The following is a 23,132-nucleotide window of genomic DNA, read 5'->3' on the forward strand; positions in this document are numbered from 1 at the left end:
ATGAAATGTCCTGCTAAATAAAGTGCAGAGCTTGTTTCCAGGCTGGAAGAATATATTTTAAGAAGGAAGGAAGGAATTGCCCTTTTTTTCCATTACAGGAGAGTATAAATGTAACTGCTGTGCAGTAGTGCTTTTTAGGTTACTCTGGCTGAAAATTAGGTTACTGTATTTAATGCGTCCTGGTGCTTCTTTTAATGGTGTTCTCTGCAATCATTTTTGTTTTCCAGCTCCTTGCAAGTGTTCACTAATAGCACAGCGAGCAGAACTCTGTACATTGATGAAAAACTACCAGCAAGCTCTTCACGACGCGGATGTCCTCTGCCGAAACAAACCCCATTGGCCTGCGGTATGGTGCTTGCATGTCATAAAGACCAAAACGAAAAACTGCTTGTTCTTGGGGCTTCTTTCTGTGGTGGGGACAGTGCTGCTGCGGGTAGTGTTGGAAGAACATTGTGGCATTAACAGGGCTGGAAATGTCTACAGAAAGCTAAGGTCCTTAGTGTGTCTTCAGCTGGTGGGATTTCAATGGTGAGCAACCAGTGTGGTTTGTTTGTGCTGGTGCCCATTGATCTGTTAGGGCTAGTGCTGCAGCTTGGTGACAGAATTGGGTCCTTAAGGCTCTGGCAGCTTGGGATTGTACTTCTGGATGGTGTGTCCCAGGCAGTGGGTGGCTTTGATGGCCTGCTGGTCAATGTATCTTTCTGAGGAGTGCCCCAGACTGTATTTCAGGATTATTTCCTCCCCCCACAGTTCATATCTGTGGTTCCTACCTGCGTCATGGTGATTCATAAAGGGGGTTGGGATTTTTTTTCATAATGAAAGGAAGTGCTACAAGGAGCACTGGTTCATGGGCAGTCTAAAGCAAGTATCAGAAATGATGTTACAAGAGAGAAATGGAAGAAGCACAGTGGTGACTGACTGGTGAACCGCCAGTTGCCTGAGGCTAGGCTGGGTGTTGGACAACTTGCCCCACCCAGGATTACACCTCCAGTCAGTCCCTCACCCATCAGTAGCAAAATTGCAGCACAGGTTTGACCAGATAAAGCCCCTGGGTGCTACCTGGAGAGAGGGTAGCATGGCGAATTGGGAAGGATTTTAGGCAGACCTTGGCTTTCCTGTGAAGACTGAGGAAGTGTTGCATGAACACCTTGGCCACCTGCCTCAGCACCGGTGGCTGCAGTTATCTCTCAGTTTCCAACTGGGGAAGGCATGGGATGAGCAGAGGGGTGCTGTCCAAAGCATCTAGTTTCTGACAATTTAGGTACTTGTCTCTGAAGGCTATCTGTCTTGTCACCCATTAAACCAGAGAAATTTGTCACCATGGCATAACCAGCAGTGTTACAGACACATTTCACTTGTGCTTGTGTGTGTGTGAAAACTTCCACATAAGCTGTGCTGATCCAGAAACCATGTTCTCCAGGAATTCTGGGCATCTGCTTTGTTTTGTATCTTGCAGCATCCAGTGTCAGAGGTTAGCTCAAATGTGTGTTGTGTAGTTAAAGGAAACAAAAAAGTCCATAAATTTAAACTCATTCTGGGAGTAGCTCCTGGGAAGAAAGCATTCACCTTTTGGATTATTGATAACTGAATGGCTTGCTGAGTTATTGGTGAAGCACTTGTGTACACTGTAGTTATTAGAGCAATAGACAAGTTGTTTTCTTTTTAGTTGCTGTGAAACCCAGGTCCTGGGACTCTCTGAGGCTGTTTCTGTTTCTCTGTTTCCACTTGTACTTTTATGTGGTCGATAGAAACAGATGCCCTCCTGCCTGCTGCACAAGAAAGGCCCAGACAGGGCTGTGCAAAAATAGGAAGGGGAAGGTGGCAGTGGTAGTCTCTGATGTGCAGGTGTTCTAGTCCCTGTGCCTAACTTCTGGTGTTGGATCTTTAGATATTTTGTCAGTACACAGCCCAATTTAGTCCTCTGTTGCAGCTTGGTTAAGGGAATTGCTCTTGTGGCCCCAAGGGATGAGGGCAAACAACCTTGTAGCTTCCCCAGTGCAGTGGAGTAATCTTGACAGTGATGTCAGGCATGTTAGGACCTCTCTGGAAAGGCTTTACAGTCTGTGCAAGTATCAAGATAAGGTGTTCAGGATCAGGTCTCACAGTACCTCTCTTCTTACTGCATTCAGGAAAAGGAAAATGTATCTCATCTTGGGAGACTGGTGTGTACTGAGACATCTTGTTCAGGTCACCAAATAACACATTAACATGTGTGATACCAGGTCTTTTGGCATTAGTCTGAAGAATAGAAAAGTGCATCTGCTTATCTAACCAGTCTCTTAGACTAGTGAAATTATACTTTCAGCACAGCCTAGAGATAGATATTCATGTGGATCAGAGGTGGACTTGCAGAACACACTTCTGTCTAATAAGCATGAGGCTAATGTTTAAATGCACACTTAGTTTCTTTTCATCATTAAAGAAGTAATTTCTGTAGTCAGATTTGAACTGCAAATTGATAACCACAGGAAAATTCATAGGTGAGGCATTCCTCTCTTGCTGCCACTAGCAAGTAAAGTAGGACTTGTTCCCAAGCTGTCTACCATACTTGCTGACCATGGATTTGTTATTCTAGGACATGGGAGAGGTAGGATGGGCTAAAAGGTTTCAGGTTAAGCATTGGTAAGTTTCTTTAAATTCATTATGTTGTTGGTCTTCTCTAGACAAATAAAATAGGTGAAAAATCATCTCTGTCCCCCAGGAGAAGTGTCTTGAACCTAAATCTTTTGCTCCCTCAGCTACCACCTCCAGTTTGCCCCACGCCACTGCCTTTCCCATGCGGCTTCATTACTGTTAAGTTTGGTCTAGTATGTGAAACTGTTCTTTGGGGTATCGAGCGTGGTGGGATGCAGAATCAAAGAATCATCTAGGTTGGAAGAGACCTTGAAGATCATCCAGTCCAACCATTAACCTCACACAGACAGTTTCCAACTACACCATATCCCTCAGTGCTTATGTTGACCCTACTCTTGAACACCTCCAGGGATGGGGACTCCTCCACCTCCCTGGGCAGCCCATTCCAACGCCTAACAACAAGCATAAAGAAATGCTTCCTAATATCTAGACTAAACCTTCCCTGGTGCAACTTGAGGCCATTACCTTTTGTCCTGTTGCTTATTACTTGGTTAAAGAGACTCATCCCCAGCTCTCTGCAACCTCCTTTCAGGTAGCTGTAGAGGGTGATGAGGTCTCTCCTCAGCCTCCTCTTCTCCAGACTAAATAATCTTGATCCCTGGGGAGACAAATACTCCTCCTTGTTCTGCATCAGGTCCCCCCTGAGGAAAAGAGCAGTGTCTTTAGCAGGGAGTGATGCAGCAGTGGGTTTCTGGGGGATCTTCTTTCAGCAAAAGGGACTGACTTCATTCAGCCATGTGTGTCAAAGAGGTTGTTACCCAAAAAGCATCTTATTCTTCTCCGGCAGAATGGTGTGAACTTCCAAGTTTGGCTGGTGCCTTGCTGCCACTTCACAAATGATCTCTAGAATTTTACGTTTCCTTTGTATGAACAGGGCCATTATGTGAAAGCAAAAGCTCTTTCTGGATTGGAAAGGACTGAGGAAGCATTGAAGGAGTTTCTCTATTGTGTTGCCTTAAATCCCGAATGGAGCTCAATGAAGAAAGAAGCCCAAAAGGTATAAAACATATTTACTGGACATTTCTTGGCCATCATGCTGCTCTTACTCCTGCAGCCAAGTAAAATTCATTTTATTTCAGGTGATGGTAAACAGTCAAAGGATAATTTGATTCAGTAGATTGTCCAATAAACATTAGAATTGTGTTGCATGAGGCACCTCTTGGGTTTGGTTGATGCCTCAAACAGAGGAGTTATATATTTGTGGATTCCACTGCAAATCTGTAGGTTTGTCTGCTGTCGTTGGTAGATTATACATCATCTAGATTTGGGTACACCTGGATTTTGTAGGCTCAAGGCTGCTAATTTTAGTGCCTATCAGAAAAGTTGGAAGTGACAGAGGGTTGAGAAGGGTGAACTCTGTGCTACCCTGTCCTGGAAAAATCCTGCAATCGCACTTAGTGCTAACCAGCGATCATCAGGTTCTCCATGACCATTCATACAGACAGCTTTTTATAAAAATAAACAGGGGTTTGGCAAGGCGCTTGGTGGGGAATGGTGAGAGGTAGAACAGGCTCTACACAGCTTTTAGCTAGGGGTGAAGTCTGCTTGAGGATAGAGGAGATGGCTGCAGAGCATGAGGAGAGCTTAAAAACATCTCTGTTAACTGGTTTTGATAGGAGAGCATGGCCTGAAGGCTTCTGGAGGCAGGGGTCTGAGGGTCAGAGTGGAGATGGGTAGGGGCAACAGAAGGATGAAACAGACTGTTGCCCTGGGTGCTTCTGGGGAGCAGAAGCCTTTGGGGAGGGAGGTGGACACCAGAAGAGCACCTTGAGATGTGTCTGTGGTTGTGGTGGGGAATGCAGTTCAAGTTTCCTGTGGGCATTGGGGAATGTAGGATGTCCTGGTTGTTGCAAGCTTCTTGGCATCCAAAAGCTGTGAAGTTTGTGTATCTGTGTTCATACAAACATAAATATCTATGCCTTAATTATTAGTATTTTTCTTTTTTTTTTTTCCTCTCTCTAATTGACTAGATAATGTGTGAGATGTTTTTCCCGGCCTTTGAAAATGTGCATGATAGTCTAACAGCACCTTTCTCTAGTCGAACATCCCATACAAGATTGAAACCTGCATTTCTGAGTAGCATAAACACACAGTCAGCTGCAGAAGATAGCTCTGTTGCTGGGTCCTCGAAGGTAAAGTAAAAAACATTCAACATAAAAAAATACCAAAAGTAGCACAAGGATCTGTCTGATCTATGTGACATTGTCTTTGTCTCCACTCATGTAGGCACTTACTTTCATGGTAAGCCTGTTTTCTCCATTGTTGTTGGATCTCTTGTTGGGATGTACTACTTTAGAAGAATTAAGAAAAATAATTTATTAGAAAACAATGTGATGCCTTCATGTGGGGGTTGATTATATTTGTGGGCAGTTTTTTCCCCACTCAGGATTTGAGTATGACAGGAACATAATTTTAGAGACAGGAGGTGTAGGGAGAGAAGTGGCCCTATTTCATGAAACTTGGAGAGTGGCCTTTTTTCATATGGACCTTTCTCCCCTGCTAAGGTCCTTGAAGGAACATTGGTCTATTGCTGACATATATAACTAAGAGAAAAAAAACAATGAAAAATTTTCTCCTGCTATACATAACTGTTCTTAATTTTTTTAGGATACTGTGTTCAGGTTAACAAAAACCCCGTCCCAAGATTCTGATGTATATAGAAGCACTGATTCTCCCGTTTCCCATCATGTTCTGGATCTCTATTTTGAAGACAACAAGAAGTCTTTGGGAGCTATTCTCTCCAGTTTACCTGGGGTTGGCTTAAAAAGAAAGCTGTCCAGTGATATGAGGGATTTACAAAGCTTGGATGTCCCCACTAAGATTCCTAAAAAAGGTTTGTGTTGTGTTTTAGAAAGGGGATTTCTTTTGTGCATACTGAAAAATTATAAACTACTTTTTTCCTCCTCACCTTTTGTAGGTGTCAATAAAACATTCCATACAGGGATTGAATAATATTTTCTCCTCTGGTGTGTTAACAGCCTATTTACCTTATTCCATAGAAGTTTCAATTCATTCAGTGAACACTGTGTTTTTCTTTCTCAGATGGGCCATTTCCAGTGTGTAATCCGCTAACAGTTTAGTCTTTGTGTTGCTGGTGCTATCTCCATTTTCTAGGTCTCAGAAACATAGCTGAACTTCATTGTCTTTCTATATGAAGGAAAGATGCAGTAAGCCTGGAAACTAATCTTTAACTGGCATCAGAAACAGTCACATGCGACTTTACATGAAATTTTCCAAGCAAATAAAGAAGCCTTTTGAAGGGTAATAACCCCCCCAGTTTCATGTCACTTGATAGCTGTGCTTACAATTGGTATGCTTCTCAAGCTTCCAACAAAGACCTCCAGAATGGTATTAGTGCTCCAAGATAAAAATGCTGAAGGCAATATATTGCACTGAGTAGCGAAATAATTGATTAAAAGAAACTTTGAAAATGCTGCTATACTAGTGTGCATTTTTTCCCTTAAAGGAAAAACCCTCTAAAACAACCCACACCTCCTTGACAAATCTGACCTGCCTTGAAATATTAAAAGTCTTCAAGTGCTGCTGTCTGCCACCTCTGCAAATTATCCATGTATGGCCGGTTTCTAGGGGAAAACCCTGTACTTGCCTGTGAACTGCAGACTCAGTAAATAGATTGTGAAATCTGACCTGCTTGTATCTTCACAGAGAAGGGCAGAGGTCGCATTTTACCCATAACCATTAATTTCTGGTCTGTGCTAGATCCTGATGCCATGTTACTATTTGCAGAATTAACACAGTTAGGTTCTTGCTATTACTAAATGCTAACATGGGAGATGTAGGTTAAAGATAACGCTGGTTTTCTTTGTAGGCCAACACAACACCTGTGCCCTCTTCCCTATCCTGTCTGTGCTCAAGATAAACCAGATGCATAAGTTATCCTTTAACAAAACATCCTAGTGTTTTAGCTTAACATAAAAAGATGAGATTTTATCTTAAAAAAAAAAAAGGTCAAGAATTTGATTAATAAAATGGACATGAAAGCAGGATTCAGGGCTCTGTTGCAACTTGTCACTGAGCAACAAATACACAGATTGTAAAAGAAGTTGTAGAATCTGCTTGTATGAATGTCAACAAAAGCTTGAGCTGATAGCTCTTGAACCTAAATACTGGTGCTGTGAAGTCTGAAGACCTTTTAAGCATGTTAATTACAGCAATATATTTTATATTTTAAGCAATATATTTTATATTTTATAATATATTTATATTTGAAGCATGTTAATTACAGCAATATATACCACCCCAAAAAACCCAGACTGGGCAGAATTTGAAGGAAAGTGTTTTGCCTCTGTGTTTGCAGAGTGCTGAGCTAATTAAATCAGTATTACTTAATGCAACTCCAGTAGTCCTTAAACTTTAAGCTGTCTGAAACTTGGGATTTGAACAGCAGCCTAGTCTGGAAGAATGTAAGCTTTTTTATGCTTGTAAGAAAAATTACCCCTGCTGAGAAATCTATAATAAACACTGATGAAATAGTTTGACTGTGTGTAAACAAATTAAATCCTGGACTTAATGTACTTTAAAACATCTGGCCTGGCTGATGTGGGAGTGGTCATGGTGGTGGGAAAGCAGTAGTGGAATATTTTTAAAACTACTTTTTTAAAAAAAGCCATTTTTTTGAGAAGCAGATCATGGGTATGCAGCTCTGAAGTGCTTTCTCTTGTCATAGACATCATTCTCTACTCTCCAAAGATTTCCTGCCAGAAAGTCTAAAACTTAGATGGAAAAATAAGTTTGTTTGGAACAAATCTTCAAAAAATAAAAGAGATAATTTAGGTTATTTAGGGAAGAACAACTTAAACAGAACCTGAAGTTACAGTAATACTTAAACATTTACTATAATCATCTTCTTAACTACTTAGATGCCGATATTTTACCTGAAAACACCGCTGTCACTTCAAGTGAAATACCAACAACTCTGGTGGATGCGGCAGACTTTGAGTGTTCCCTCTGCATGAGGTATGACTACATTGACCTGGGATTAAGATCGGAAAGCCTTTCTAGCTTCTGAAAAAAGTTTTCATGGGGTCAGAAGGGAAACCTGCCACAGAATGTCTAAATCATTACTCTGTTCCTTTTTGCTGAACTTGCATCTGGTGAATCTTTACAGATGTTGTTTTCTCCATCATGCATGGTTTTCTTCATTGTTTATCACTTGTAAAAATGAAAACCTTTTTTTATATCCTTAGATAAAACTGTTCCTGCAAAAGCAGGAAAGGAAGAGATGGCTAGGTCTAGTCACTCCTTTCCACGCTTTAGGAAACTCCATTGTTTGTGTTGGCAGCTTAGCTTTTCTATTTCATGTTTTCATGTTCAGGTTGTTCTACGAACCTGTTACCACTCCCTGTGGGCACACTTTTTGCCTGAAATGCCTTGAGCGTTGCCTTGACCATAATCCACATTGCCCACTCTGCAAAGAAAAGCTGTCAGAAGTAAGTATGTCCTTGCCCCAATTACAAAAGTGCACAAAACTGTTCTTCTGAAAGCATCTATGTGGGGATTTTCTGTGCCCTACTCACAAGCTACATCAAAAGAAGCATGGCCAGCAGGTCAAGGGAGGTGGTTCTGCCTCCCTACTTTGCTCTGGTGAGACCCCAGCTGGAGTACTGCGTCCAGCTCTGGAGTCCCCACCACAGGAAAGACAGACCTGTTGAAGCGAGTCCAGAGGAGGGCCACAAAAACTATCAGAGGAATGGAACACCTGTCCTGTGAGGACAGGCTGAGAGAGTTGGGGTTGCTCAGCCTGGAGAAGAGAAGGTTCCGGGGAGACCTTATTGTGGCCTTTCAGTATTTAAGGGGTGCTTATAAGAAAGATGACTTGAGTAGGGCCTGTTGCAATAGGACAGTGGGTAATGGTTTTAAACAAAAAGAGGGTGGACTAAGACTAGATAAAAGGAGGAAATTTTTTATGATGAGGGTGGTGGAACAGGTTGCTCAGAAAGGTAGATGCCCATCCCTGGAAACATTCAAGGTCAGGCTGGACAGGGCTCTGAGAAACCCGATTGAATTGAAGTCCCTACTCATTGCAGGGGGGATTGGACTTGGATGACCTTTAAAGGTACCTTCCAACCCAAACTGTTCTATGAAACTGGAACAAGACAGTAGTACCCACAGCATCAAGCTGTACACAGACCTCATTTGCTCCAGAATATATTTTGTCATTCCTGGGAAGACAAGTGGGGGGTTTGCTGGTGCTTAAAGGAATAGACACTTGCAGTATCACATCAGGCTCATGTCTGGAGTCACAGCCATAGCCCTGTTCATACAGCATCTCTGGTTTGTGTATCTACTTGGAGTGAACAGGGAATAGTCACTCCTCAGTCAATACTTTGTTCCAGCAGACATAATGTGTCTTGTACTTGGAGTACTTCTTGTCAGTAACCTGGCAGCTCTAGGTGAAAAGACTGTATATATCTTCTGCAGAAGTGAGGAGGGGCTGCCTTTTCTTGCTGGTAGTCCAACTTCTGCCAAAAAAAAGTGCATTGGGTTATAGTTAAATGGGCACTCGAGTGAACCACATATGCTAAAGTGGAAGTTTTGATGCCCGAAGGCTGGAAAGGAGGAGGGATCAGTACAGTCTTAATGTGCTGTTTGTTTGGCCTTAGGAAGGAGATGGGTTAGGAGGAAGAGACATTACATGTCATCTTGTTACCAGCCTTAAGAGTTGACTCTTCCTTGCAGTTTCTGGCAAGCAGAACTTACAAGAAGACCGTCCTTACAGAAGAACTGATAGTCCGTTACTTGCCAGAGGAATTATCTGAAAGGAAGAAAGTTTATGAGGAAGAAATGAAGGAATTGTCAAAGTAGGCTCTTTTTTACTACTGACAAGTTGTTACAAAACTGAGTTTTTCAATCTAAATTACTGAGGAAGCTTCATTTGCTTATAAAAATGCACAAAATGAATGAAATTGTAAATGAATCTTATGTCAAAAATACAAAACATGTTTGTTGCAGATAAACAACAATATGCTTGGATGGTCGAAAGGCACAACAGTATTCTTAAAGATAATTGCTTTTTCCTCTGAAACAATATAGTAGCTTTAGAAGCTATAATGGGGGTTTTCTGTGTTTAGCATTCAAATTATCAATGGGTTATGCTTCAGGTTGGGAGAAGTGTAAAGATCCAGTTTTGTCAGTGACTTGTGGATCTTGCGCTATAACTCAACTAAAAAGAAAAATAAAACATGCGATTAAGCCTGACAAAATTAAGTGGATTAGTGGGCTTTTTCAAAATTGAAGGACCTTTACTGAGCTTGGGAGTTCTCTACCATCTTGCTTTGAACATGACTAGTTCTTGGATACTATATTATCACCAAAATCTTGTCATGTGTATTTAAGCTAGATGTATCAGTATGCACACATTTGTAAATTGGCTATTATTTAAAGATTTTTCCATTATGAAAGTAGATTAGAGAGGGATTGTTTCCAATGTATTAACAGAAAGATTCCTGAAATATGTTTGTCTTGTAAAAATGACAAACCTTGACCAGACACACATTTACGAATAATGTCTAAGGAAACCACTGAAATCAGTGTTGTATTAAGGGCTTATGCTGAATATAGCAGTACCCAGAAAAAAAAGCTGAACATTTTTTTTTTCTTTTAACAATTATCTTACAGTTTGAATAAAGATGTTCCCATCTTTGTATGTACCATGGCCTTCCCTACCATCCCTTGCCCACTCCATGTCTTTGAACCTCGTTATCGTCTAATGATAAGAAGATGCATGGAAACTGGTACCAAGCAGTTTGGCATGTGCTTAGCTGACGAATTAAAAGGGTAAGGAAATGAGCTGAGAATGTCCTCTTGTAGCAGAGGCTGTTGTGACAGTAATGGAATACTACAGCACAGTATACTTGTCTCCCCAAACCACTGCAGTTCCTTCCAGTCCTGTATGAACCAATACTAAAGCTGCTGGCTTTTTAGTTTTGTATGTTAAACATTCCTTTTGACACAAAGATGTTAATTTTTATCGCTCCCCTGTTGGATGAATAGCGAAAATACAACTCATCCTGCTACTACAGGCTCCAAAGATAGCACTTAATTGTCTATGTAGTTGGAAAGCTTTCTGGCCTGTTTGTTCTAGTGAAAGCTGACTGTCTGTATAAGGTTGCTTTTTTGTCTACTCAGTTTTAAAAACTAAAAATAATACTAAAAAAAAATCCAATCCTTCCATAGCTTTCCTGCATAGGTGGTATCATTTGAATGAGACAAAGTATACCCTTAGCTGAAAAGTCTGTTTTGCTGCTGAATGTTGAATTTTGATGTTTGTCTTTACTGCTGTGTTGCAATGTCTATCTGCAGAGAGTGGGTAACATTGTCTTTCTACATAATCTTACCTTTAATTTTTGTGAATTCTGACACTAGTGTTTCCAGCTCCCTATGCAGACACTGACTAGATGACTGTTAAAGATCCCTTCTAACCCAGACTATTCTATGAAAGCCTTCAGGTTTTGAAGTCCTTTATAGATAATAGGTTTTGGGGTAAAAGGAATGAGAAGAGTCTCATGGGGGAAAAAAAAATGAGGTGGTCTTGAGAGGTCTACCTTATGAGATGTAACAGCAAGTTGTTTGCTTCAGAAGATACATTGGTGTGATGCAGACTGTAGAATGGATGATGAGCATGAGCAGTTTCAAGAACACATCAGACAGGCATACTCAGGAGCAACATTTTTGTAGGTGATCATCACTGGAGCTGAGAGGAGGGCAGTCATACCGAGGCTTGGTAGCCTTTCCTTGTCCAGGTTTGAGGTTGTTTGTTTTTTTTTTTCCTCACAAACTGGACGGTAAGGTGGCAGCAAGAATACAGCAGATGCTACAGCTTCCAGTCGGCTCTGACTGGGCTTCATGCCATTCAGTTTGTTGTCAGTGCTGCACTTGGTGGAGTTGAGACTTCAACAGCAACTGATGCTCCACAGTCCCTTCCAGGCCTGTTAGCAATTTTATGGAAGCAAATACTTTGTATGAGTGAGGACAAAATGATCCTAGGACATCAGTGATAACTCCCCTTACATCAGTGAAGGCTCATGGAAGAGCCAAACTTACTTGGGGTTAGGTCTAATACAGAAGGCCAAGGGATTATAATCGCCAAAACACAAGAATTGATTTATTAGATAGTGTCATAAAGGGTATTTTAAAAGGTAACCAGCATGGCTAGATTTTTATGTCCTGAGTTACTGAAATAATGAAACATTTTAAGCATGGTAACATAAATCAAACACTGAAGCACAGGAGTTTTCATCTGTAGGCACCTGGCAGGTTGTTGTAGCTTCTTACACAAGTAAAGAAGTTCTTATGTTTATCCAAAATTGTGAAATCAACTGGGAGTACAAGAAGTGGGGAAACTTGTTTTGCCTCATCTACTAAGACCTTGGAAAACGCAGTGACAAGACATGTTTAATTCATTACATTCCTCTGTTTTATTTCTCAATTTTAAGTTAAAACTGGGAGAACAATATAAACTTTGAATGTGTCCATACATTTTATACTCATCTTCAGGTGCTTTCTTGTCTCTCTTTGATTAAAGTCACTTTCTAGCCAAAAGTAACTTCTCAAAGAATGACAAAAAAGAAAAAAAAAAAATCATAATTTCTAAATTCAGTATGAACGTCACTAAAATATTTAATCTAAAACAATTGTTGTGTAGCTGTTAAAGTAGTGTTTAGTCTCATATTGCCATAATAAATTTGCTTTTCGTAATCCCACTGGTAGAGCACCAGGTGCAGCTGTACTCTTGCTTTTCCTCAGTTTGTTGTGTACAATGGCTGGGAGAGAACAGTTGTTCACAGCGGTGAGCTTTTTCTTTTTTTCCTTCCCAAACCCATGATTTCTGCTAAGAGTAGAAACGGGAGTTGTTTCCTGCAGTGTTACTGTTTCTTCATCACTCTGATGTAAGAAATGGCCAAGCCCTGGTAAAACAAGTGTTTCCTTGATGAAACATTTATCAGACCCTGCAGGGATTTGGTATCTTGAGATGAGACTAGATAAAGTGCATTCTGCTTAGCAGTAGGCTGAGGTTCAGAGCTGCAAATGCTGGCAGATCAACATACCCTGGTGAAGAGTCACTGTGCAATCAGCCTTTCTAGTGAACTCACTACAGCACAGATGTAGAGTAGGTAAGCCTGATAATTTAAAGTAAGAAATTGTTTCATGCTTGTTTCCAGGGCATTATTAAAACCTGTGCCTACTTTAAATATAACAGATGCAAATGTGCTGTTGTAAAGAGGGTGTTTGGGGTTTGTTTTGATTTGTTGGGTTTTTGGTTTTTTAACTTAAAGGAAATAAGTAAAAGAAAAATCTTGCTATATAGATGCCTTTACCTTCTAAAGCCTGCAGTCCTCTGCTTACACCTCGGTATAGGGGGATAGCCCTCCCAGCCCTACATTTGTTCCTTAGTTTCTGGACTTCCTTATGGTGTCTTCACCCATCTTGTTTTCTTTGCAAACCAGGTGAAACAGCATCTGGCAACTCCCAGCATGAAACATGCTCCATTTAGTTTCCTGTCCTTTCCCAACCCTCCCACCCTGCAAATACACTCCAGAAATACTGCTGCCCTGGACCTCTGAAGGAAGGCAGAAAGGGTGGGGGTTGTGTGGCTTATGTGAATAAGCAGAAATGTATTGTCACCAAAGCAGGATCCTCATTCAAATAAAAAGTGGTGAAATAGGCCCAGTATTTGTCCTGATGTGTATAAACACTTGTTGATGACTTCCACTTTTATGCCCTTCTGTCATTTCAGATTTGCAGATCATGGCTGTATATTAGAGATCAGGGACGTAAAGTTTTTTCCTGATGGGCGCTCAGTTGTTGATACAGTTGGTGTCCGTCGTTTTAGGGTCTTAAGCCATGGCCAGCGAGATGGATATAACACAGCAAACATCGAGTATCTTGAAGATAAAAAGGTGATCTATGGTGCAAAGTTATTCATATCCATGTATTGCTGGATTCACTTAAGTAGCCTTTCCTTGTTGCATTTCAAGCTAGCTGTGCATTATTTTTAAACCAATATCATTATAAATACTAAAGTTCTACTTTGAAAACCATGGAACAAACTTTGTCTCTTCCTTCCCTTTCTTCCTTTCTGCCCTTATAATTATCTCTGCTTGAAGTGTTGCACTCCCTTCATGGATCTCAAAGTAGTTTCTGAGACTCAGGTGCTGAGATCATGGTGTGTAGATGAGATCAGAGTTACATTTAAAAACTGGTATGGACTTGAAACCCTTCTAAGAGCACATGCCCCTGTTGTTAGAGAACCAACTATTCTCTTCTTGCACTGAACAGACAGTTGGCAGACTTCATATGACCTTCAAGCTCATTTACAAAACAGGTCCTCAAACAAATATGGGAATACGCTCTTAAAATGAGATCTTAGTGACATGTAGTTAACAATACCTGTACAAGCATTCATCAGAGCTGGCTGAGAGCAGAGAAATGCAAGGAGGGGAGTATTTTTTAAAAACAAGTCCTCTTATAAAACCTGCATCAAGTGAGATGCTTGTGATGGGTGTTGGCCAAAGGGTGGATTTTTGGCCATGCTTAATGATGACTTCCTGGATCATCTTCAGAGCATGTCTATAAAACCCGGATTCCTCTTAACATTGAGTTTAGTAGTAATCTCATGCCAATTGATGAAGTCCAGTCTGGTCACACAGCTCTTCAGCATGCTCTCATAGTTGAAGTGCAAGTCTGAAAAGTCTTAGTAGGGCTTCTCTCACCTGTGCAGGATGCAGTTATTTGCTGGGGCAGGAAAGGCAGATTGTGTGGTGGTGCCTCCTCCTGCAAAAGGTCAGAGTGGGTAGTCTGCTCAGAGTGAGGGCTCAACTGTGTTTAAATCCCCAGTGAAGGGTGGTGGAACACAGGTATCCACTCACTGTTTGTAGATGGTGCCAGAGACCCACCTCTTCATAATTAGTGAGATTTACCTTGTCTCACTTGAGAGGCTGATGTATATGTTCAGCACCCTACATTCATGTTATATCTAGTGATGAGAAATCTCAGTCCAAAGCTGCCTATTTTATCGGTTTTTAGATACCTACCTTCAGATGAGATTAATTGCACTCTGAAACTGTTTCTCCTCGATTGTGAAGGGCATCCAGAGCAGCTAGCTCAGATGTGCATCTGAGTAGCACAGGTGAATCACGCTACTGGTGTGTACAGATCGTAGAAAAAATAAATAACCCCAACAACCCTAAAGTAAAATACAAACAAACAAAATCACCAATTTGTAGTAGGTTTTGCTTATGCTTTTTTCTTTTCCCTAATAGCTAATAATTAGGCCTGTGCAACTAAAACACTCTTTGCCTCAGCAAGGGTATTTTTTTATGGTTGTTCCTGGTATTGGGAAAGCATCCACTTTCCCTGCTTCCTGCCTGCTCAGGTGTGTGCCCTCCTCCTCCTCCTCCTCCTCCTCCTCCTCCTCCTCCTTGGCTGTCCTACCATGGCCTTAACACTTCTATAAAATACTGCTGGTCTCTTAAGTGCCATAGACTTCCTGTCTCTGTGCTCGGTGTCAGTAGTATTTCTTTTGTTTTGACAGATAGTATACCAATGTTCAGAGGTCCTTCTGTGACAGGGACGTGAGGCTGTGGGTTTGAGATTATGAATATGATGTCCCAGGGTTAGAGAGCAGGTTCTTCTGCTGTGCCAGTATTTAGGAGTGGATATTAACAAGGCAGTAACTGCTCCAAGAAATGTCACTTCAGAACACCTAGGGGAGGGTAAAAAGTCTCCAGCATCACAGGTTTGAAATATAAGACTTGGGTACACTTTGCTTAGATAAGGACATTTGAACAGCTGTAGTCACTGCATTATTTTGCTTCGCTTGCTTCAGGGGAAGCATATGGAATCCATGGTATCAAACCTATTTTGTTCCATCTCTCTTAACAATAAGGTTGAAGGACCAGAATATGAAGAACTTGTCCGCCTTCATGATTCAGTTTATGATCAAGCTGTTGCCTGGTTTACTTCTCTTAAAGACAATATGAAAGTGCAAATTCTCAATCATTTTGGGTCCATGCCAGGAAAAGAACCAGAGCCACAGGTAATAAAACCTTTTTACTTATTCAGCCCTATTATATAAAGAATTTTTACACAAGACTATTTTCCAACAGGTTCTTGCTGTGGTTTTGTAGATTCTAAACTCTTTGTTTACCCAATTTTGGTCTTACTACCATGAAGCATGGAAAACAATATAGCAATGTAAGTTGGTATCTGTAGAGAACAGTCTTAATGGTGTATGTAGACGAGCAGAGCACCTGAAATTAACTGTTCAGTTGTGCTTGAACTGCTTTGTGGCAACTTTCTTAGGAAATAAAATGTGGGAAGGAAGGTGGTGGTCTTAATGGGCAGTGAATACATGATTGCATGTCTTTCCATCCTTTTGCAGAGCAATCCCAGTGGTCCTGCCTGGTACTGGTGGCTCTTGGCAGTGTTGCCTCTGGAAAATAGAGCTCAGCTGGCTATATTGGCTATGACCTCCCTTAAAGATCGTCTTATTGCCATCAGACGTGTATTAATATTTGTGACTCGCAAAAGACCCAGATAACATGGACTTCAGTTGTGAGTGGGCGCCGAAAACATCTCACAACAGGTTGTCTGGGGGAGGGCAAAAGGGGAGGGGTTGTTTTTTCTTTTTTTTTAAATATTCTTTTAAAAAGGAACAGCCCTTTCTGACTGCGTCCAGCATCCATTGATTGCATCGGTTTGTTATCCTGGGTATTCACCAAACCTTGCACTCTCTCCTGTTGTCCTGGTGAAATCTGAGCCTCTACAAAGCTGTGCTACAGTTACAGAGCGTAACTGATAGATGTGGATTATTGCTTCAAAGTACTACGATAGAGTTGATGTTTCTAGCCTGCAAGAGAGTTAAGTCCTAGAGTAGCACCATTGGCCTGCATGTGATTTGGATTTCCACTTGGTAGGAAGAGGAAACTGGACACTGGATTTAAGAGGTGTTTCCTAGACTTTCTTGAAGGTAGTGAACAGAAGAGGAGTTACGCTGCCTGGCAGAAGTATGCATGAAGACTATAACCAACGGTGTGCTCTGTTAGTGAATTGGTAGGCAGTCTGTCATACACCTGCATCTCTCTCTCTTCAGCAAATAAGAGTCTGTGAGGAAAAAAAAAGTTAAGCTGTTTGTGGTCAAGGCATCTAAGGATGTTTATCTGAAAGAATAATAGCTACTGAATAAGTACTCTATTTAGTAGCCTTAGGTAATCCCTCATGTTGTGATTTGTGTTGTAGCAGATTGAGTATGTATAGAATGTTTGGAAAGGTGTACTTTGGTTTATTTGAGAAGAAAAGTCAAAGTAATCCTAGCTGATCTTCTCACTAAATTCAAATAAGGCTGTCTCCCTAAAGTATGATAAACGCTGCTGTGAAATAATGATTTCATCCCAAGTACAAGGGAGGCATGCTGCAGTTTATTCTGAACTCTGCAAGTGGGACTGGTGAGGTTGAAAGGCAGGGGAGGTTTCTGTCTCTCTCCTGCCTTCCGTGTCATGCCAACCTCCTGTTGCGTTGGGGTGATCTCTGCTGAACGTGTTTCAAACCGAAAGTATTGTAGTTTAGTACCAGTTCCTGTATGTGATGGAAATCAGTCCACAGTTACATCATGAAAGGAGGCACAAACAGAACTTATAAAGGCAAGTCTCAATGCAAGCTTAAGTCAGGTGTTAACCTTCATTTGTCTCTGATTTTTTTTTAAATGTATTGTTGTGTTAATATCTAACTTTGATAGCTATTAAATTGATCGCTTGTCAGTCAAATGATCGATATTTGTTCAACTGCCAATGAAATAACTAACAGTGTTACCAATTCAATTGGCATAGTTTCCTATAAGTAGAACTGATACTACCAACAGGAAAAAAAGTTGACTTGAATCTACATGTGCTGCAAGCATAGCAAGACCAATATAAAGACTTGTTCATGTGCAGAAGTCTGGTAAGAAGAAATGGCTGTTTACTGAAATGGTCAAAGTGCCTGGTTTCTTTTTTAGTTCTTTTGTCCTTATTTGTCAATGAAGATGTATTTAAACTTTTTTTTTTCCACTTTGCACATGAATTCTGGAAGAAGACTGCATTAAAATGCAGTGATTGAGATATATTACCTGTTCTCTTTGGGTATTGTAGTTATAACCTGTGTGGTCTGGGAAACAAAAATACAGTTTTTTTTCCTTTCAGCAAATGGCTACCACAAATGGTTTCTGTAACATACCCTGAATGTACTGTAACTGCCTCTACCTTGAACACGCCTTTTCTATTTAAATAGTTTGTAAGTGTATTCTATGAGTTGTGAAGTGCATAACTTACAACCAGTGATGTCATAACCTCTACAGTAGCCTTCTGCAAGTTCTGCTGCCATCACCAAATACTCAAAATTCAAATTGAATGCATTTCCTCCAGGATTTGAAGATGATGAAGTCACTGAAATACAAAGGACTTGTTCTATGTATGGGGGAGGAAATGTCAGAAGTCAGTAGGTCTTCATCCCACTGTCAGCTGACCTACCGAAGGGTGGTTTTACAAACTAATTCTCAGACCAGAAGATGGACTGTATTTGATCTTGCAATCCTTTCTGTTCAGCTTCCTGTTCTTCCCATCCCTTTCCATGCTGTGTATTTCTTCTTGACTCACTCATCTTGCTCCTTTGTGTGTCTGGCCTAGTTTTGAGTATTACTAGTTTAGCTGCAAGGGGATGCCGATGGTGTTTGTATATTGCTGGTCCCTGATCTTACATGTGCTTGATTTTACATATAGGAGTGCGTTTAAGAAAAAAACCTAAATATCAAGGTGCTAGTTAGTGTCTTCTTGGCTTTGCCTCAGTAACTAATGTGAATATTCTTCTTTGCAAAAGTGATTTTTCAAGATATCTACTTTTGAGGTACTTCTGAGAGGAAACCCTATGGAACAAAAGAGGTTGTTTACTGCTGTTCTGTAATGTGTAAAGACACATTTTACATAGAAAGTAACATTACTGTGTTCATGAAGGCCTGCATAGTTAATGAAATGATAGTTACCGAAGAGAAAGCTGAACTGTAGAGGGATTTTTTTTTAGTCAAGGTTTAAAGCAGTTTGTGAATATTTCAGTGACTGATGTTTTGGATAAACGGTAACAACATAGGAATTGTCTGTGTATGGATGCAAATAATCATATTAGCAGCCCAAAGCTGACACTTCTTCCAAAACATTGAATGCTGATCAAATAGCAAAGCTTTAATAAATAAATAAATAGAAATCACCACTGCCCTGTGGTACTTGCTTTCTAAGGGAAAGTACCAATTTCATTGTTACCAAATTCTCTCTGCCATATAATCTCTACAGCATCCAGTAGTACCTCATGGGAAAAGCTAGCTATCTCATTTCTCTCTAGAGGAAACGTCCACGTTATGGCTGATCTACGCTTAGGTGTAACTTGTTGCCAAGGTACATGTGGAAGCATTGGAGCTGAGCTCCTGGAAGAGATAGACAGGATTTGTTGCCTTTCTAGCTCATTACACTTTTTCTTGCTTGCTGTCCAAGCAAGGATGCTGGGATATATGATGAGTCTTTTCACTGTGGTGAATGTGGCCCTTCTTTATACATCATAAAGAGGCCAAAAAAAAAAAAAATCCCTCTACCTCTACACCTGTTGTTCACCTGTAAAGCTTCAAGCTACAAAATTATATATATATTTTAATCTTTTTTTGTCTTTCAGAAGCATACTAATTGTTTGCCACTGAGGCCTTTTATCTACTGTATTTTAATATGTTCATTTGATAGTCATCGAGATCTCTTTGTACTTCTAACCTGTAGATCTTGTCATGTTTCTTACTGCTCCTTTTTCCTCGTTCTCCAGTCCACTTTTAAATTGATAAATAGAAAGCTGTACACTCTCTATTCCTATTACATTTTACACTAGTGGAACTGGTATTTTGGTAGCGCCTTAATTTTGCAGTTGTGAAATGATTGTATCAACTCTTATCTGGGGCTTCTGACCAGATTTAAACGAGTATGTTTAATGTAGATAAACTTGAAACCATTTTTTACTGTTTTAAAGATAGTTATGAAATGGAGTGTGTACATATGTATAAATATAAATTATTAATCTGCACCTTTTTGTATCTAGTAAATACAGGAGAAGTTCATGTTCTAACCACATTTGACACTTCTTGTTGCATAAGCAAAGCCAAAACTTTTTTTAAAAATTGCAATGTTCATTTCATGTATATTTGCAATATTCATGGGAAATGTATTTAATTTATGTGATATTTGGAATAAAACAGATTGAATTTATAAGAGTGTGAGTTTATGGGAAGCTTTATTGCTCTGTGAGGGCTAAAGAGCTAGAGCTCTAGTAGGTATGATCCAAACAGAAACAAGCTGCTGATGTGCTTCTGACAGAAGGGGGATGATAGTTTGATTTCTCTGACAAGAGCCTGAGCGGTAAGAATTGGGCTCATGAGGTTTTGAGAAGCAAATAGCATCCCAGAAGCAGTGGTTAGTTGTTTGGGTTCAAAAATGGCATGGAAAAGGTTTTAACCCCATTGCAAGAGAAACAGGAGAAGCTGTAGAGGATGCGGCACAGTGGGGCTTTCTGGGGACCTGAGGCAGCCTGTGGCACTGAGTGTGAATGCGAGGGGTGGATTTGAAGGGGGGGAGGTCTCCAAAAGGGGGGTGGGGGTGGGTTAAAGAGCCTTTGGCAGATGTGGGACAGGGGAGACGAACCCTGTTGTGCTGATCGAGGATGCCAACTAATACCAGAGTGAAAAGAGTAGGCTTATTTTACTGTTAATAATTAAAGGATATAACCAAGTAATACAGAAAATAAGCAATAAGAAAAATACAGAATAGTACACTTTCTTTTCCCTGTTGTATAGTAATAATTGTGATTAAGAAAGATACATCACCACTTGCATACGTTGCCAACATCCAGATCCACAGTTGCTGGGGAGCCCCACTTGCAGTGAGGTTTTGGAGTACCTTTCCCTGCAAATGAGAAGTCCTACACGACATGTCCATCCCTAGGTGAGGCATCCAAAGTTGTGGCAAGAGGGTCCAGCCTTATATATCAAAAAATCAGTAAGTCAAAATGACTGGTACCTTTCTTTGAGCAGGAACGTCTGGTTTCATCCTTCCGTTGGATTCCACCCAGAGCCTGGCAAGGAAGTTTCTAACCAGGCCAAACACTAGAGTTCTCAGCCTTGAACAAGGCTAAACAGAACTAAGGGAGTCACTTTATCTACTTGGTTCTGTTCCTACAAAGCTTCCAACAAGACCGGACACCTGGTTTCTCTGCCTTGAACAAGGCCATACAAAGAAAGTTGAATACATTCTCGCGACATTTCAACCTCACTACTGACTATATTTTGTCTAAGCTACATCTTTTACTAGTGAGCATAAACATTTAATTAATGATCAGATACTAATAATAAATTCTAATGGTAATACAGATTTTACTAATTAGCAGATACTAATCATGAATAACATTTGATCGTGAGGTTCATCTAGAGGTGAACTTTGTTTCAGGGCCTATTATTCAGGCTCTAGCACCCCAAACCCTTAACTGCCCCAGGAGTGGGATTCAACAAAGATGGGAGAGGGTCATGCAGTACACTCTTCCTTTCATAGCTTCTTGGACTGAGCATTTTTTAGCTCAAAGCATGACCTGACTGCCCCACAGAATAAACTTTGAAAAAAACGTGGTTACAATTAAGAAGACAAAATGCTTTATTAGCTAAGTCCTATGAAATAACATACCCACAGGGTGCTGCAAGGTGGAGGCAATATACCACACTGGGGCAATGGGCACGGCTGGCTCTGGTTTGGGGGGCAGTAGGAACACTGGCTAGGCTGTACCAGCAGCAAAATGCAGTTGTGGGGGGGGCAAAGCCAAGCCAGATTGCAGAGAGCATATCCCATCCCTCACCTCTGTCTTGCTGCCAGCTCAGCAAAACCACTCTGAAGGCATTTTTTTGTAAATATTAGCCTTTTTTTTTTTTGTTTTGCTGTTTTGCTGTTGGATTGACTTTGGCCTTTGTGCCTGCATTCACTGAATGTTTGAGCAAACAGTTATGGGATTGCTCTTTTAAAAGAAGTTGCAAGTGCATGATGGAGTATGCATGTAAATGCTACTTGAGCTGCTTTGATACGCTAGACAATAGCGTTCTCGGAACATCATTCCTTTCACCAAAGGAAGGAGATGGGAAAAGATGACTGATCCAGCTTTCCTTTTTATTATCCAGATCCTTGTGCACTTCAAGACTTTGAGAGCAACAGAAGCAAATTAACGGCATGAATTTGGTAAATATTAATAGGATTTTTTTCCTCACCTTGCATATCCTTTGCTAGGTGTCACAAATGAAAGTATTGACACAGTAAGGATTTAGTACTAAATCTAGATTTAGTAATAACTACAGCAATTTATCAATACAAAATAATCAGAAAAGCGACTTATTCACAGATTCTAAAATGACAAGATTTACTCTTAACGGTACCTTAATTTATACATGTATAGATATACATGTGCATACAGAACACTGACATATATGTTCAGAAACAAAGGTGTTTGGATTCAGTAAAATGAACATAAAAGGGACGAACACACACAGGAATAAGGATGCTTACACCCTCCCCCCCAATAAACAGAGAAAGAACGGGTGAAAGAAAAGCTAGCTCAAAGGAAATTTCCCTCTCAAGTTTAGAGCAAATACTCACAATGACTTGGCATTCCTCAATGGGCGATAATTGAGACTCGAGCAGGTGGACTTCACCCTGGCCTTCCATCAGCTCTGGTAGCAGACGATACCTTAAGGGTTTTGGTACCTGAGAGGCGTCCCAGCTCAGGGAAGATGCTGGTCACAGGCCCACTGTGATCTAGGAGAGCTCAAAGGGTCTCTCTGGTGGTTGCAGTTTATATGGTCCAAGATAACTGACTTTTGTCAAATACTATCTGGTGCCTTCTGGCAGTTGCACAAGAATTTGATGAACATGCAATTCTGTTATTGTTCCATCTGACCACATCCCAGGCACGGGTGTGCCAGGCCATCAAGAGATGATGGGCCATTATAACCTTTTCTGAGCAATCAGGAGGGGCAGGAGCCAGGCTCCTTAATGTTATCAGTCCTTTTCTTCACAGATTGGTGTAAGGCTTGGGGAATATGGATGGAATCACACCTAGCACCAGGCAGCCCAACAAGGAGGGGCAGGGAGGGAAAAGAATTGCACCACCACACTAGGTGATGTCAAGCCCTGTAAAGGCAGCGTCAGATGGCACCCATTTCCCTGAGCCATAGAGTGATGCTATTCCTAGAGTGCAGAAACCTTAGTGTTCTGTGTCCTCTGCGTTGGTCTGTGTTTCATCAAACCAGAAACCCCAAATAATGCTGCTTGATTCTGTCCAGTAGCACTTACATTTGGAAGGCCAAACACTTGCTGGAAGCTCTTGCCTATTGAGCCATAAAATAAGAAAAAGATGAGTAATCTGGACCAAAAAAATCTGAGACT

The 23,132-nt window shown here is 40.8% G+C and overlaps 1 protein-coding gene across 1 annotated transcript; it reads left to right on the plus strand.

The window, feature by feature from the left end:
• Nucleotides 1–230: 230 nt before the first annotated feature.
• On the plus strand, nucleotides 231–19,927 carry LONRF2 (LON peptidase N-terminal domain and ring finger 2). The gene is made up of 11 exons (XM_026844290.1): nucleotides 231–346; nucleotides 3,509–3,631; nucleotides 4,605–4,766; nucleotides 5,242–5,467; nucleotides 7,515–7,611; nucleotides 7,970–8,084; nucleotides 9,334–9,455; nucleotides 10,273–10,431; nucleotides 13,391–13,553; nucleotides 15,542–15,691; nucleotides 16,037–19,927. The coding sequence occupies exons 1-11, from the start codon at nucleotides 278–280 to the stop codon at nucleotides 16,193–16,195; spliced, it is 1,545 nt and encodes a 514-aa protein (XP_026700091.1). The 5' UTR covers nucleotides 231–277; the 3' UTR covers nucleotides 16,196–19,927.
• Nucleotides 19,928–23,132: the final 3,205 nt, after the last annotated feature.

The sequence above is a fragment of the Athene cunicularia genome, assembly GCF_003259725.1.
Source record: "Athene cunicularia isolate RWA chromosome 1 unlocalized genomic scaffold, athCun1 chr1_part1, whole genome shotgun sequence".
NCBI classification, from domain to species: domain Eukaryota; kingdom Metazoa; phylum Chordata; class Aves; order Strigiformes; family Strigidae; genus Athene; species Athene cunicularia.

What these genes read in the sequence shown, in the direction of transcription:
- LONRF2 (XM_026844290.1), top strand. Translation starts at nt 278, where the DNA reads ATGAAAAACTACCAGCAAGCTCTTCACGACGCGGATGTCCTCTGCCGA. An exon ending in GAGTGTTCCCTCTGCATGAG is followed by an intron (nt 7,612 to 7,969) that starts GTATGACTACAT and finishes TTTCATGTTCAG; the next exon opens with GTTGTTCTACGAACCTGTTA. An exon ending in AGTATCTTGAAGATAAAAAG is followed by an intron (nt 13,554 to 15,541) that starts GTGATCTATGGT and finishes CTTAACAATAAG; the next exon opens with GTTGAAGGACCAGAATATGA.